The sequence below is a fragment of the Cervus elaphus genome, chromosome 12 (assembly GCF_910594005.1).
Source record: "Cervus elaphus chromosome 12, mCerEla1.1, whole genome shotgun sequence".
Lineage (NCBI taxonomy): Eukaryota > Metazoa > Chordata > Mammalia > Artiodactyla > Cervidae > Cervus > Cervus elaphus.
In genome coordinates, this window is record NC_057826.1 from 57,354,555 (window position 1) to 57,370,572 (window position 16,018).

The 16,018-nt window shown below is 43.2% G+C and overlaps 1 protein-coding gene across 1 annotated transcript in view; it reads left to right on the forward strand.

Moving 5' to 3' along the window:
* Positions 1 to 3,906: 3,906 nt before the first annotated feature.
* PYGL (glycogen phosphorylase L) overlaps positions 3,907 to 16,018 on the forward strand; it is a 51,401-nt gene continuing 39,289 nt past the window's right edge. Inside the window, exons 1-4 of the mRNA XM_043918980.1 lie at positions 3,907 to 4,408; positions 9,273 to 9,374; positions 12,549 to 12,627; positions 14,286 to 14,389. Coding sequence (XP_043774915.1) covers positions 4,166 to 4,408; positions 9,273 to 9,374; positions 12,549 to 12,627; positions 14,286 to 14,389 — 528 coding nt within the window. The 5' untranslated portion in view covers positions 3,907 to 4,165. The remainder of the gene's footprint in view (positions 4,409 to 9,272; positions 9,375 to 12,548; positions 12,628 to 14,285; positions 14,390 to 16,018) is intronic.

Below are 16,018 nucleotides of genomic sequence, written 5' to 3' on the forward strand. Positions count from 1 at the left end.
TACAGTGGAAGCAAGGAGTCTCACCCACTAGACTGCCAGGGAAATCCCAACAGTGTGACTCATTGTCACTCAAAACTGGATCTATGGTTCCTCCTAAATCACTAAGTCACTCCTTTCACATAGACTTGGAGGTTCCCCCCTTCCCGCTGCCATGCTATGGTTTGGACATCCCACTGTTAACAGTTTTTCCATTTTGAGGGATGTGCAACTCAGGGGTGCAGGTTTACTGACCAGCTACAGAAGTAACAGTGTGTTTATCAGTTTATCATTATCCTGGGTTTTCAATAAGAATTTAGTCCATCTAAGTAGATGGGGGCCTAGGATCCACCTATTAGAAGTTGTCTTAAACAAAACTAAGAAATAGAAAGTCTGCCTTCAGTGTCTCCCATCTCTTCTTTTGTACACCCTAATTTCTCATTCCCTACCTAAGTAATCAGACAATTCTTTTCCCTTTCGCTGCTCAGACCTCCCTGGGAGGAAGATCTACTCAGACCCAGCTTTCCCTCATCCCACCACTCTACTCTTCTTTCCATCTCCTGTTGAACTGTTTCACACCAACCTGTGAATGACCCAAAACTGGCTTAACACTATGACCATCCTAGAGGTATTCAAAACTAATTTTTTTTTTACTTTTTATTTTAATTTGGAGAATAGCCAGTGAACAAGGTAGTGATAGTTTCAGTGGACAGCAAGGGGGCTCAGTCACACAGATACATGAATGGACACATTCTCCATTCTCCCCTAAACTTTCCCCTCATCCAGGCTTCCCCATAACATTGAGTTCCCTGTGCTATTCGGTAGGTCCTTGTTGGTTATCCATTTTAAATATAGCAGTTTGAACATGTCAGTCCCATACTTCCCAACTACTAACTACCCCTTGCCCCCATCCTTCCCCCTACCCTGCAAACACAAATTCACTCTCTCAGTCTGTGAGTCTGTTTCTGTTTTGTAAAGAAGTTCATTTGTATCATTTCATTTTATATTCAGCACTAAGGGATGTCATATGATACTTCTCTTTCTCTGACTTACTTCACTCAGTATGACAATCTCTTTATCCATCCATGTTCCTGCAAATATCAGTATTTCATTCTTCTTAATGGCTGAGTAATAGTCCATTGTATATATATATATATATATATATATATATATATATATATATATATATATACAACATCTTTTTTATCCATTCGTCTGTTGATGGACATTAAGGTTGCTTCCATGTCTTGGCTATTGTAAATGGTGCTGCAATGAACATTGGGATACATGTAGCCTTTTGGATAATTTCAAAACTGATTTTAAACACTTTTTTTTTTATAATCTAATTTGTCTAGAGATTTGCCTTTTCAGCCTCCCCTCAAACTTTACCACAGAGGCCGGGTTATTTTAAGGTCAACTTTTTTTTTTTTTTGCATTTATTTATTTTTAATTGAAGTATGATTGATATACAATATTAGTTTCAAGTATACAACATGATTCAATATTTTTATAGATTATACTCCATCTAAAGTATATGAAACTGAAAGCGTTGGTTGCTCAATCGTGTCTGACTCTGTCACCCCACCAACCATAGCCCACCAGGCTCACCTGTCCATGGGATTTCCCAGGCAAGAATATCAGAGTGAGGAGCCATTAGTTTCTCCAGAGGATCTTCCTGACTCAGGGATTGAACTTGGGTCCCCCACATTGCAGGTACATTCTTTACCATCTGAGCCACCAGGGAAGCCCTATGCTCCATTTAAAGTTATTACAAAATAATGGCTATATTCCCTCTGCTGTACAATATATCCTTGTTGCTTATTTATTTTATACATAGCATTTGTATATCTTAAGCTCTCCCTCCTTCTTTCTCTCCACTTGTAACTACTAGTTTATTCTCTCTGTAAGATCAGCTATTTTGATGTTGCTCTCACTTTTAATTTAGGGCATTTCTGGCCTCATCCAGATGGCCAAACCATCATCCTTGTGTATTCTAAAATGCTTTCCTATTCCAGGTCATCAGTACTATAGGTATTGTATATTGTAACTCAGTCTTGGCTCTTCCCCCAAAGGTCTAGCATCTAAAGGGATCCAGGCCTAGGGAGCTGGATATTTTGTCAGAGCTGTGAGATCTAAAGTTTTATTTTTATGGTGAGAGCTGCATTTAGCCTCCCACCCCACCACTACATCAACTCAAAATAATCAGCTCTGGCCTACTATTAACAGTGAAGTCTATTAATAAATTGTACTATGATTTGGGCGGGGGCGTGGAATTCAGTTCTGGAATGGACTGTCTCTAAAATAAATTAATACCATATCTTACTGAAAAAGAAAAAGATTCTGACATCCTAAAATATCATGTTTGCCTTTGCCAAGGTTTACACACACACACACACACACACACACATAAATACCACCAAAGCTGGAAAGTGAATGGTGCAAAGATCAGGCTGTACTGCCAAATTACACAGACTGCTTTGTTTCATGTAAACAAGGCAGCCAGCTCAGTGAGCTGTCCCTTCCTATTACAGGACACACCTTTCTCAGTTCCCTCCCTCCACCCTGCCTTCATCTGAAACATAATTCAAACAAGGGGCCAAAATAAAAACCTCTACCACCTAATCTGTCTGAAGCTCCAACTCAGGACTTTCTTTGATTCTCACTAACCTGTCTCTACAGATGAACAGTTGAGTGCTTTGACAAGGCAGTTCAGTTCAGTTCAGTTGCTAAGTCGTGGGGTCTGACTCATTGAGATCCCATGGACTGCAGCATACCAGGCCTCCCTGTCCATCACCAACTCAAGTTTACTCAAATTCATGCCCATTGAGTCAGTGATGCCATCCAACCACCTCATCGTCTTGACAAGGCAAGCATGAGCCTAAGAATCAGGAACTCTGAATTCCTGGGTCCTCAAAAACTAAATTACAGCAAAGGGGGTGCCCTAGGATTCTTTTTCTGACCCAAGATGGGGGGTGGGGGATGCCAAGAACTAACAGGGATGTGTGACAACTGAGGTTAAGAGTGCCAACTCTCCATAAGCTTGTGATAGAACCCATTCCAGGTGAGAAATAACAGCAATAATAGTAACATAACAAATAAACCTCTGTAAAATAAAAGCCTGCCAACAACATGCTGGTACCTGAAAACTGTGTTCTCTTCTTGGTGGGAGCTGAGCCAAAGACACAGTCAAGCCAAAGATGCAGAGAAGGAAGAATTTATTATTTGCAGCAATTAAGGAGAACACAGGATCTTTCCCAAACCAGTGCCTCTCTGATTAGCAAAATTGGGGAAATTTTAAGCTAAAGGCACAGGTATACTCATGAAGGGGTTTGGGCTGAGAAATCAGCAAACATCTGGCCAAGGTCTAGCTTTAGTTACTTGAAGTCACAAGGGTCCTTCCATCCTCCCCTTGAGTGGGGGCCTTAGCTCCCGCAGAACTCAAAGATGAGCATCAGATTGTTATGTCTGTCGCCTGAGGACAAACTAGGACTCTTTATCACCGAACTATTTTTTCTTGACTGCTTTCCCTTTGTTCCTGCTTTCCCTTACTTCCCTTAAGATCGTTAACTGCTGTGACCTGTTCAAGGACAAATATTATGGCCAAGCCTAGATCACAAAATGGCTTAGGCCAAAAATACCTCCTCGTAGGTCAAAAAAGCCCCCCCCCCCCCCCTTCTCTATCTCTGCTTACAACGCTTTCGCACCCAGACATTCTTCTTATACCCAACACTCCGGAGCGGGGAAACAGGACAGATTCCCTCCTCTCCCCACTCTCCCCACTTCCCCATTTCCACAGATCCTGAAGGGATCGTCAATCAGTTATCACAGATCCCTTTTCAACCGCCAAGAGGAATCACCCGAGGTCCCTCCAGCCTCCAGCGCCCAGCGGCGCCCCATCCAGGCATAGCGGGTGCGCAGACTCTCGCCCGCGGAGGTCCCCACCGGCTCGCACCGACCGCCGCTCCCGCCCCGTCGGCCCGGAGCCCGGAGGTAGGGAGACGGGGAGCCGGGCCCTCCCTCCGCTACACAGGCAGGCGGGCCCGGACCCGGGGCGGCGCAGCCGCGCCCAGGGGCGGATCCCACACTTTCTTCCGACTCAAAAGCGGCGAGCGGCGCAGAGCTGCTCCGCCCCTGTCCCGCCGCCGGTCCGGAGCCGCACGTCCCGCTTGCCGCGCTGCCCGCCGCCGCCATGGCCAAGCCCCTGACCGACCAGGAGAAGCGGCGGCAGATCAGCATCCGCGGCATCGTGGGCGTGGAGAACGTGGCCGAGCTGAAGAAGGGCTTCAATCGGCACCTGCACTTCACTCTGGTCAAGGACCGCAACGTGGCCACCCCGCGCGACTACTTCTTCGCGCTGGCGCACACGGTGCGCGACCACCTGGTGGGGCGCTGGATCCGCACGCAGCAGTACTACTACGAGAAGTGCCCCAAGGTACTGCCCGCGCCGCGGGGCCGGCGGGCGCTCCCCGGCGCCCTGCGCGGCGCCCTGCCCTTCTGGGAGGGCGGCAGCCGAGCGTCGGGGCGACGGCCCCGGCTGGGTGGGTGGAGCCCTAAGGGGACTTCTCCTAACGCCGATCCTCCCCCTGCACACACACACACACCCCGCGAAGTCCGGGGGAGAGTGGGTGGGCGGCGGGTGTGCAGCCGCGGTCAGATCTGGCATTCCGCCAACACCCCAGTCACGTCTCGGTTATCCGGGCTCCAGCCCCACCCTAACCACTGCGCTTCCCGTCCCCGGGGATCTCCTGGAGCGGAAGCCCAAGCCTCCTTCGCCTGTCCACTGGTTTCACAAACTTTTTTTGGAGCATCTACTTTCAGCATCTAATCTAGAGATAGCTGGCGGCTCCAGTCTGAATGCCAGGCACAGTTCTAGGCCCCAAACTGTCGATCCAGAACAAAGGGGATTAAAAACCCTGCCTAGGGGGCGTGGGATAGGGGGAGTGGGGAAGGGGGAGCTGAAGGTTTAGGGAGCCGAGACCTGCTGAGGTCAGCAAATGGTAATAAGATTTAAGAGGGCAGGTGGGGCAGGAGCCGGAGGAAGGCGCATCACAGCCCACAGGACCATTTTAGAGGAGGAGATGAGATGGGGTTTGCGTGCAAGACCCGGGCTGGTCGAAAGCACCCCCCGAGTGTGACGAAGGGATGGGGAGAGTAGGAGGGGGCGAGGGTAGAGGTCCTGACCCACGCTCAGAGCTCTGTATCCCCCCTCCCCGCACCCCACTACCTGGAGTGGGGTGTGGAGCTCCTGGACTAACTTGGTTCCTGCTGGCTGGGGGCCGAGGGCCAGGCCACCCCCGGACTGCTGAGGAGCCGCTGTTCACAAACCACTCCTACCCACCGCACGCGGGCTGGAGGAGGACTTGGCATCGAGAAGGATTGTGCTGTGCCCAGTAAGGGTGAGAGAGTGTATTGGAAAGGGTGAAAAATGGGTAAATCCTGGAGACAGTGGCCCAAATATTTATTACAAATTGTTTTAACACAGAAAGCATGAAAAAGAATAGTCCATATTCCAAGTGCTCAAAGAAGCCCTGAGCAAAAAATTCCTGAGTGAGAATTTGCAGTTCCAATGAAACTTTCAAATGGAAAGTTAACTTCCTCACCCCTGACGCCTAGGCCTCTACCGGAAGGTAGCAACTGCTAAAATATTTTCTTCTGCTGCACTGCGGTCAGTGGTGTCAGACTCTTTTAGACCCGGCAGACCGCAGCCTGCCAGGCTCCTCTGTTCATGGGATTCTCCCCGCAAGAATACTGGAGTGGGTTGCCATTTCCTTCCTCATGCGATCTCCCTGACCCAGGGATTGAACCCTGCCACTCCTGCCATCTCCTGCGCTGGCAGGCAGATTCTTTACCACTAGTGCCATCTTGGAAGCCCCAAAATATACCCTTAAAAAACACTTTATGTATGCATATATTTACTGTATTTTTAATTTGCATAGAGAGGACTACACATTATATTAAAAATTATTCTTTAAGTTTTTAAGCTGGAGTGTGAGATGATGCGCCGTTAGAACTCCCGCCTCCCCTGACACACACATACATTTCCAAAGCATTTAGTACCATAGAACACACACTCACCTTGTATGTTTCTTTGCCAGTGACTTAACTGGTACTTCATAGTTTTCTCCTCTTGAAAGTTTCTGCACTGGGCAAGCATTTAAGCCAGGTATTCTGATAGTGATACAAGTGAACAAGATCCGTTCCAGTGTTAATAAAAGGTCCCAGCCCTCAGCACAAAGTGGAGCCTGTAGGTGTGTCCAATATATATCTATCCAGTATAATCTCTCCCACCTCCCCTTCTGCCTGGCAACTGCAAACGAATCCCACATCTGGATCTCTAGTCTCAATTCCTTTTCAGACTCCATTCCTACATTTATAAGTGCTTGGTGACTACAACTAGATCTCCCCTTATTCCCTCAAACTCAGCATGTTAAAAACTCAGAATCATCATCCCTCCCAATCCCGCCCGTCTTGTATTTCTAATGTTAATGGCATTGTCATCCTGACAGGTCATCCAGACACAAAACTCTACTTTCACCTTTGACTTCCTCGTGTATTCCCCACTCAGCAATTCACCAAATTCTGTTGATTTCTGCAGTTTGCCTTGAAATCACCCACTCTCCTCCATTCTCCCTTCTCTGCCTGATTGAGGCCCTGATCTCTGCTCTCCCAAGAAGTAGATTTCTAATGATTGCTTCCCAGAAGTGGTTAAACTTGGCGGCATGCAGCTGAATAAATGGTTAGCAGACTTATTTTGTTTGGTTTGTTAAACATCTTTAAGCAATTTTATTTTCCTTGCCTTTGGGCAGGACATGTCCAACCCAGCTCTTGGCCCACTACTCCTCATTGGTTTTTGTGATAGCCTTTATGCATGCATCTTCTCAGCCTGGCTCCTGAAGGCATTTGAGTTTTCAATCCCATCTCGTTCTTTGCATTATAATCTGATTAAACCTCCTAAAGTGACACACCTTGCCCTCTGCTCAGATCTATAGCACTGGCTCTGGTCGCCTGGCACAGTCGTCGCCTGGCACAGTCCTCTTTATCTGGCACTGAAGGCCCATCACAGCCCAGGTGAGATTATTTCCCATAACCCCCCTGGACTTACCATGTTCTCCCACCAACCCGACTTGCCATTCCCATCCATGCCCTGATCTCCTCACTTCCAGGCCTCTGCCAATACTGCACCCTTCCCTCGGAATGCCATTCATTCCCACCAGGTGTTTCTGCCCAGTTCTTGCCTGCCCTGCAAGGCTCAATTGTGTTGCTATCTTTTCTTTTTTGTTGTTGTTGCTATCTTTTCTATACACCTTCCCAGAACTACCAGGACCTCTAATTAATGCTAGGAAAAATTTAAATTATTTTTAAAATATTACATACTGTTTTGTTTTCTTTATTTTATCTTTACAAGCCTTTTGAAATTTTCTATTTTTTGTAAAATACACATAAGATATTAATAATAGTAGTGCATGTTTATAATCTATAGCATGTATTGGCAATGCTCAAATATTTTACTACCAGAAGTATGTTTTAAATGTTTAGAGACTATAAAGTAATTAGCCTCCAACTGATAAAAATAAATGAAAAAATAAATAAATAAATGTTTAGAGACCACTAACTAAGAGGATGAGGGAGATCAATTTTTTTAAGGTCTTCTGTATCCCCAAATATAAGATGCAATCCCTCCCCCCAAAATTTATTTATGGGAAAATAGGAAATCATCTTAAATTCATGTCTTTGGAAAATCTGTCATGCAACAAATTTCTCTAATTATTGTATTTTAAAATATTTTAAGCAGCAACTTTTTTTTTTTTTAGGAAGAGCTTTAAATATCTGAAAAACTCTTAAATTCATGCTAATTTAGAATTCTTAAGAGGGAGAGAAAGAAAATTAACACAAATGTAGTCATTATTCCTGGGGCTATAACATCACAATTGCAAGTGCTTGATATATATATACTGTGTTTATCAGCAAGCTTTTTCTAGATCACTAAAATGTAAAAACGCCATACATAGTGGTTTTATTATGGAGATCATGAAAATGCACACAGAGAAGCATGAAAATAATTGCCCTAATGTTACATAAATGAATGTTTGTGGCTTGAGAAGCTCTTCCTTTTTGTGATGTAGTGAGTGGTACGAGAGCACCAGTCATGGGGGTGAGTGGCAACTTGCACCTCTTTGACCCGCATCTGCCCCTTTTTCCTAACTCACAAAGGTATCTAATAAACTAATGAGAGCTCTAATGATAGCATTATAGATATTCAAACTTGGATAAAAGTCATAATGATGTGCTCTGGAAAATAGTATTAAATCACATATTGACTCTCCATGGGAGACTTCGAATTCAATTGTTTCATAAAATGAAAATAGGGAAAACTGAGATTTCTAAATTGACATTTTCTTATAATATTTTAAGTATATATGTGTAACTAATGAGTTAAATATTATAATCATTCCTTATATTGAACTGTATTCTTATTTTTTTAGTATTTTCTGCTTGACCAAATCCTTTTTAAGAGGGTGATAAAGTTAATGATCCTTTTTTTAAATCAGTAAACTGTACTTAGATTTTAAAGGGTTTTAGTAATGTCTGAGCTTTGTACCCTTCACTTTCAACTCTGATCACCTGGCTTTTACCATGTCAAAGGCAAATAGTTTCTAAACTGATAGAGAAGTGTCCCATTTCACCAAGAACAAACACCAATAAACTTGTTATTCAGAAGAAACTATTGTCAATTCATAGACTTTCTAGAGTAATTTTAATTGTAAAATATTTAATTATACTATTACTTGCGCTAACAGTTAAGGAATATACTTTGTAGCCAGTGGGTGTGTCTGAAGGGAGTTAATAGGGTTTCCTGGATGACTTGAGGTACTCACAGCCAAACCCACCTGACCATCATCCTAGAAACATTTTACAGATGAATGATGAGCTATGTCATTCTGACCGCTGTTTACCCAAAACATACGCTTTATCATGAGGCTTGTGAATCAGAAGAAAAAAACCCACAAAACATTGAATCTATTTCGTTGAATGAGTTTGGCTTCTTCCCCCCCCCCCCCCCCCCCCCCCGGGAGTAAAAGATATTTAAGTGTTACCAAAACCAGGATATAAAATGGTTTTTCCATTTTGTCAGTAGTGCTTTTCTTTAGCCCTTCATGCATCTATAGGAGTCTCGTTTGAACCTGAGTTAAAGTAGTCCTGCCTATTTGTTTTTTATTGTTTACCTTGTGTTTTTATGTTGACAAGTAAGGCTGGCCTCGTAGCTGTTCACATGACATCATTTTTCTTTGTTTCAGAGGGTTTATTACCTCTCTTTGGAATTTTACATGGGCCGAACATTACAGAACACCATGATCAACCTGGGTCTGCAGAATGCCTGTGACGAGGCCATCTACCAGGTACATGATCTCTGTATTTCTCTCATTCTCTCCCTTTAAATTTCAAGTGCAACTCAGAAACCTTGGGGAGAGAGCATCCCCCCTAAAAAAAAGGGAAAAAAAGATGAAAAATTGTTTCTGTAGACATGGCTGTTACAGACTATTAGAAATGTACACTATAGTACTACTTATCTCTGGTTTAAGAGGAACACAGTTAGAGAACTAGCTTTGCCCCATGAGAATTTTGTTCTGCAATCAGTTTTTGACAGCATTCCACAACAAATTGCGTTTTAGAAATTTGCATCTGAACAGCCTTTAAAAAGAACTTAAGTCCCTGCTGTCAGAATCACAGGCTTTTCTTTGGACTCCTATCTACTTTTAAAAAAATGATAAAAATTTGACTGTTGCATGTGTATCAAGACATTATCTGAAATTAATAAGCTTTTAAAATTCTGTTGTCATACTTTCTCTATTGCTTCATGAGATGTAAAAATACACTTCCTCTTTAAATGAGAAGCTTGAGGTCTTGAACCTGATGTGCTAATTTGTTTGATATTTAACTGGTCCTCTCCTGACCTTTAAGCATATTCATACCAAAAATAGTCATTAACCTTTCTGATGTGGTTGATGGGAGGACTGTGTATTTGCAAAGACACACTCTAGATGAGAGACTGTTTAAATTGCTTTTGTCCTGGCATGGGGTTGTTGTCCCCTCATGTGGACAGCTGCTTGTCACTAGGGCTGGTTTCCTTCATGTGGGTTTAGCAGAGGATTCCGGGTCAAAGAACAATTGCAGCTCCTCTCTGCTTCCCTTTTCTTTGCTTCCCTTGATATCAGCTGAAAAAATATACTTCCTTTGGACCAGAATTGAACCAGGTGGGATGAAGTAACTCCTTGCTCAAGGAGTGCAGCCTACTCTAGACTCAGATGTTTAAGAATGTTACAAATCCTAAGCACTAGTATTAGCAGTTGGTGTCACAGGGACCCCAGTACTCTAGTAAATCAGGAGCAAATTTGAAAGCCCTTTTAACAATGAATAGAGGCAGATCCATTTTTGAACTCTTAGAAGATGCAGTTATCAAGACTTGTACCAAAAAGCAACTTTTGATATAAAGATAGGAATCCAAATTGGTAACCAGCCCCATGGCAACTGGGACATCCACGTTAAGCATGCATTTTTAAATGTGTATATTATGTTTCCATGTAAAACAATATCTAATTTCATGGATTGCATCACTTTCAGATAAGATTGCAATCATTTCAGAACAGACCATCATTAGCCAGGCATGGGCTAGATTATTATCTAGTCAGCAGAGGACAGGTCTTTTTCATCAGTTTCCTCATGGTAAGATGAGCTGTCCAAAGTGATCTCTGCTACTGCTGCTGCTAAGTCGCTTCAGTCGTGTCCGACTCTGTGCAACCCCATAGATGGCAGCCCACCAGGCTGCCCCGTCCCTGGGATTCTCCAGGCAAGAACACTGGAGTGGTTTGCCATTTCCTTCTCCAATGCATGAAAGTGAAAAGTGAAAGTGAAGTCACTCACTCATGACCGACTCTTAGCAACCCCATGGACTGCAGCCTACCAGGCTGCTCCATCCATGGGATTTTCCAGGCAAGAGTGAAAAGTGATCTCTAGGGCTACACAATTTTGATATGAGTCCATACTGCTGCTAGTGGCCTCTGGCTGTGTTGGTTCTAATGCTTGAGGGCAAAGAACTGACTGTCAACCAATTCCATCCATCCCCAAGGTTATAGATGCTCCTCAGCCTCTCACAGTCTCTCTCTTTCTTTTTTTAATTGAATATAGTTAATTTACAATGTTGTGTTAGTTCCAAGTGTACAATATATATATATTCAGTTCAGTTGCTCAGTCATGTCCAACTCTTTGAGAGCCCATGGACTGCAGCACATCAGGCCTCCCTGTCCATCACCAACTCCCAGAGCTTGCTCAAACTCATGTCCATCGAGTCGATGATGCCATCCAATCATCTCATCCTCTGTCGCCCCCCTCTTTTTAGATTCTTTTCCATTATAGGCTATTACAAGATATTGAGTATAGTTCCCTGTGCTATACAGTAGGTCCTTGTTGTTCACCTATTTTATATATAGCAGAGTGTGCCTATGTTAATCCCAAACTCCTAACTTATCTCCCCTGCGACTGTTCCCTACAGCCTGTTATCTACCCCAGAGAGAAGTAGAGGATTTTAGGCCCATCCCAGCTGGCCCACAGGACTGAGATTTCCCTGACTGCTGTCTGGCCCCAGATCTTACAGGCAGTGACTCCCTAACTGGTTTTGGGTTGACAACCTTTGACCTCAGTGAGTAAATACATTGTGGTCATGAAACGATGAACTTTAGTCCATCCCAGAGAATCTGACCTCATATCTTTCGGTAATTTTCTAATTTAGTCCAGTTAGTGTGGACTTGGTACTAGACTATTTCTGAGGTTTTACCCTGACAACAAAAAAATAACTTTAAGAAATAGTAATAGCCAATATTTATTGAGGAATATCTACCCAGGAATCATTCTGAGTGCTTTGTTTGTATAATCTCATTTAATTCACAGTCCTAAATGAAATAGATACTATTGTCATTGTTTTATTTTAGTCACTAAGTTGTGTCCAACTCTTTGCAACCCCGTGGACTGCAGCCCGCCAGGCTCCTCTGTCCATGGAATTTCTCAGGCAAAAATACTAGAGTGGGTTGCTATTTCCTTCTCCAATAGATACTATTATCCTCATTTTATTTTAATTTCTTTTTAGTTTTATTATTTTTCTTTTGGTTGTATGGCACAGTTTGCAGGATCTTAGTTCCCCCACCAGAGATTGAACCTGGGCCCCTGGCAATAGAAGCATAGAGTCTTAACCACTGGACTGCTCCCATGTCATTTTTAAACAGGAGATAAAAGTCATAGTGAGATTTAGTACCTTGCCCAGGGTCATGTAACTAATAAATAACAGAGTCGCAATGGATATTTAGAGTCCAATCTGCTGCTATGCCCTCACGGACAGTCTGCATCTTCAGTCATCAGCATCTGCAGGGGTTATCTGATGTCAGTTCTAGCACTGAGGGACCTGGAAGGATTGAGTTCACAGATGAACCTAGATGCCCAACCCAAAGCTTTAGGAAATGATTGCTCTCTCTGAAGTGTCCTGTTTGTATCCACGTTCAATGTTGTTTTCCTCTCATCCCCAGCTTGGACTGGATATGGAGGAGTTAGAAGAAATTGAAGAAGATGCTGGGCTTGGCAATGGTGGTCTTGGGAGGCTTGCTGGTAAGCGACATCGTGAATGTGCTGTGTTGTCTGGCTTTTGACACCTTCTCAGATGCCACGCACAACTATTCCTATAGAACCAGCAGACTGTCTAGGAGAAGTGCAATGTGTGACCTAGTAGTAGATGTATTTGTTTTTGGCTCTGCACTGTGGTTTGACCAGTTCTAGACAGACAGTAGAGAAAGGAACTTGAACAAAAGAGACATTGCTTAAAAAGTTTGGAGACATTGCTTCAAACCCCAAAGCTAACCAGATGCTTCCTGTGCCCTGAAGGGTTTCCACAGTGGCCCCTTCACTTCACTGTTCACAACTGCTCAACTCACATACTTGTGTGGTAGGACCTAAGTTGTTTGGCCATTGTGTTATCATCTTGTGCGTTTGACAGTTTGCTCTTTGATTGACTAGTAGGCAGTGATACACTTGTTATACTGTGTTCGATTTAATTAATGAATATCCTTTTTTGTATGGATTCAGTTTGAGTTTTTAATCCAGAAATTATTTTTCAACAAATACAGAGGAAAATATTAAAAATATAATACCGATACCATTAAATTAAAAATATGCATCCTGGACTTCCCTGGTGATCCAGTGGTTAGGAATTTGCCTGCCAATACAAGGGACACAGGTTTGATTCCTGGTCCGGGAAGATGCTATGCACCATGAGGCAACCAAGCCTGTGTACAACTACTGAGCCTGCTCTCTGGGACCCTTGTGCCACAAGAGAAGCCACTGCAATGAGAAGCCTTGTGCACTATAACTAGAGAGTAGCCCCTGCCTACCACAACTAGAGAAAGCCTGAGTGCAGCAACAGAACCAAAAATAAAATAAATTTTAAAAAAATTCAGCCAACAAGGCCGTGTACTATCACAGAACAACTCTAGAGGTTGGCTATTCCAAGGTTTATTTATTCAGCAGCACAGTTCAGTCAGGACTCTGCATCTCTGTGGTTCTTTTGACTTTTCATGGAAAAAAAACAGCAGCAGTAAGGAAAATCTTTAACTGTACCCAGCAGACCTCCTAGCAGCTCTCCCTGGATAGAATGATGCATCGTATGCTCAGGCCAAAACCACAACTGGTGAAGGACATAGAATTACCATGATTAGCCTAGAAGTTTAGTCAAGCAACATTCACTTCCAGGACCAGCCTCCCTGAAGCATAACCTGGTATATGAACAACACTGGAATTCTACTAGCCAGAAAGAGAGTCTGCCACAGATGTCCCAGTCGGTCAGATAGGTCACATGTAAATTATACATGTCTTTTCAAGCAAGGGGACATGGAGACAGATTTCCCTAGAAAGGGCAGTGCAAGGGACAGGCACAATAAAGGACATGTCTAACACAGACCAGTTTCCTTCTCTATTCTCAAATGGAATGCCAAGTACATAGTAGTAGTTTCTAGATAGTGAGATAATAAATGATGTTTTCTTCTTTATGCATTTTTGTATTTTCTAACTTTTCTATGGTATTTATTTTATTATAATCAGGGAAAATGTGACTTTAAAAAATTAATACTCACTGTGCAGCAGTCTCTGTGTTTTGAAATACAAATATGGTTTCTCATAAAAAAATGTTTTGTGGCTGCCATGTTTTTTAGAGAAAGACAAATTTTTACTTACCTTGATAACTCTGTCTTTTGCTTGTGCTCGGTTTAATTTAGCCTGCTTCCTGGATTCCATGGCAACTCTGGGGCTTGCAGCCTATGGATATGGCATCCGATATGAATATGGAATCTTCAATCAGAAGATTCGAGATGGATGGCAGGTATGTGACTCATATTTTTTAATTTTGTCGTTTAAATTTTGCCCTGATGATGTTCTGGATGATTTATAATTTACAGAATTTAACAGAGGGCGTTACTAATTTCTGTGGCATTTGATTGACATCTGTGAATTCTGTCAGTCTTCCCACTTTGCGATGTAAGCTCCCTGAGAGCAGAGGGCCTGCCAGCATCACCAGTATCATTCACCAGCAGATCCAGAGCAGCTTTTACAGTGCCAGACTCATAAGGATGCCATGAAGAGACTTATCACTGAGTGCCTGAAGGCAGACCATCTGTAATGGGCAGTGTCCTATCTCTGCAGCATGCAAAATGGAGGAGCATGTCTTTTGACTCATGATCTTTCCCAATTGCCCTTCATGGTAGGAAGCATGTCACCATTTTTGTAGGTGAGAAAACTGAGGCTCTTAAGAGGTGAAGTCACCTCAGATCACAGTGTTGGTAAGTCTGCATCCCCAGTTTTCCCAGTCACAATCAGTACTCTTTTCTACAGAGTCTTGCTCTCCTTAATATGCCTTTGTTGTTCAGTTGCTCAGTTGTGTCAAACTCTTTGTGACACCATGGACTGCAGCATGCCAGGCTTTCCTGTCCTACACTATCTCCCGGAGGTTGCTCAAACTCACATCTTAATATGCCTATCTTATAAGATATATAAATTCAGTGTTCTGCTTTTTTTTTATATATAAGATAATAGCAGGCAGCCTTGTTAACTATTATACCAAATAAATCTGGCACATATTTAATATGTGTAATTATAGTGCTCCATAGAAATTTGCACAAATAGTAATTAATCCATATAAATGACTCTCATTTTATTTTCGTATAACCAAACCAGATTCTTAAGTATTTGTTTCTCTTTATCTTTGATAATCCTTTGAGCTACAGTCATGTAGCTGTCCATGCACGGACAGTTCTCTTTGATGTTAAATGTGATTTAGTCTTTCTCTTCTCCCTATCTTTGTCTCATACCCATACCCCAAAGATACTGGATTTTCAGAAAAGCCTGACCTCTCTGAGCCCTTGTCACACTTGTAAGAGTCAGTCCAAAGGCAGCACACTCAGGCATTGGGTTGGGGGACCTAGGCTGGAGCTAATCCCCGGGGAGGGGAAGGATGAGAAGCTGAGTGTCGTCACCATCTGCTTTCTCCTCCCTCAGTATTTGGACACTTTCTGGGCCAAGGAGAGTAGGTACTGAAAGATTTGATTTGATGAGAGGTTGCATCAAGGAAAGTCCCAGAAGGAGAATATTGAGAACCTATTGAAAGACAAGCTTCCAAATTTTGTTAAGGACCAGTGTAGCTTCAGGGTCTTCCCTGGTGGTTCAGTTGGTAAAGAATCTGCTTGCTATGCAAGAGACTGCCTGCAATGCAGAAGACCTGAGTTCGATCCCTGGAGAAGGAAGTGGCAAACCACTCCAATATCCGTACCTTGGAAACCCCATGGACAGAAGAGCCTGGTGGGCTATAGTCCCTGGGGTTGCAAGGGTCGGACACAACTTAACGGCTAAACCACCACCACCAATATATCTTCAGCTACTCCTAAACCAATTAAGAGGCAGTATTGGGTAGGAAAAACATTTGAGCTCTAATTTGAGGTCTCATTTCTAATTTGAG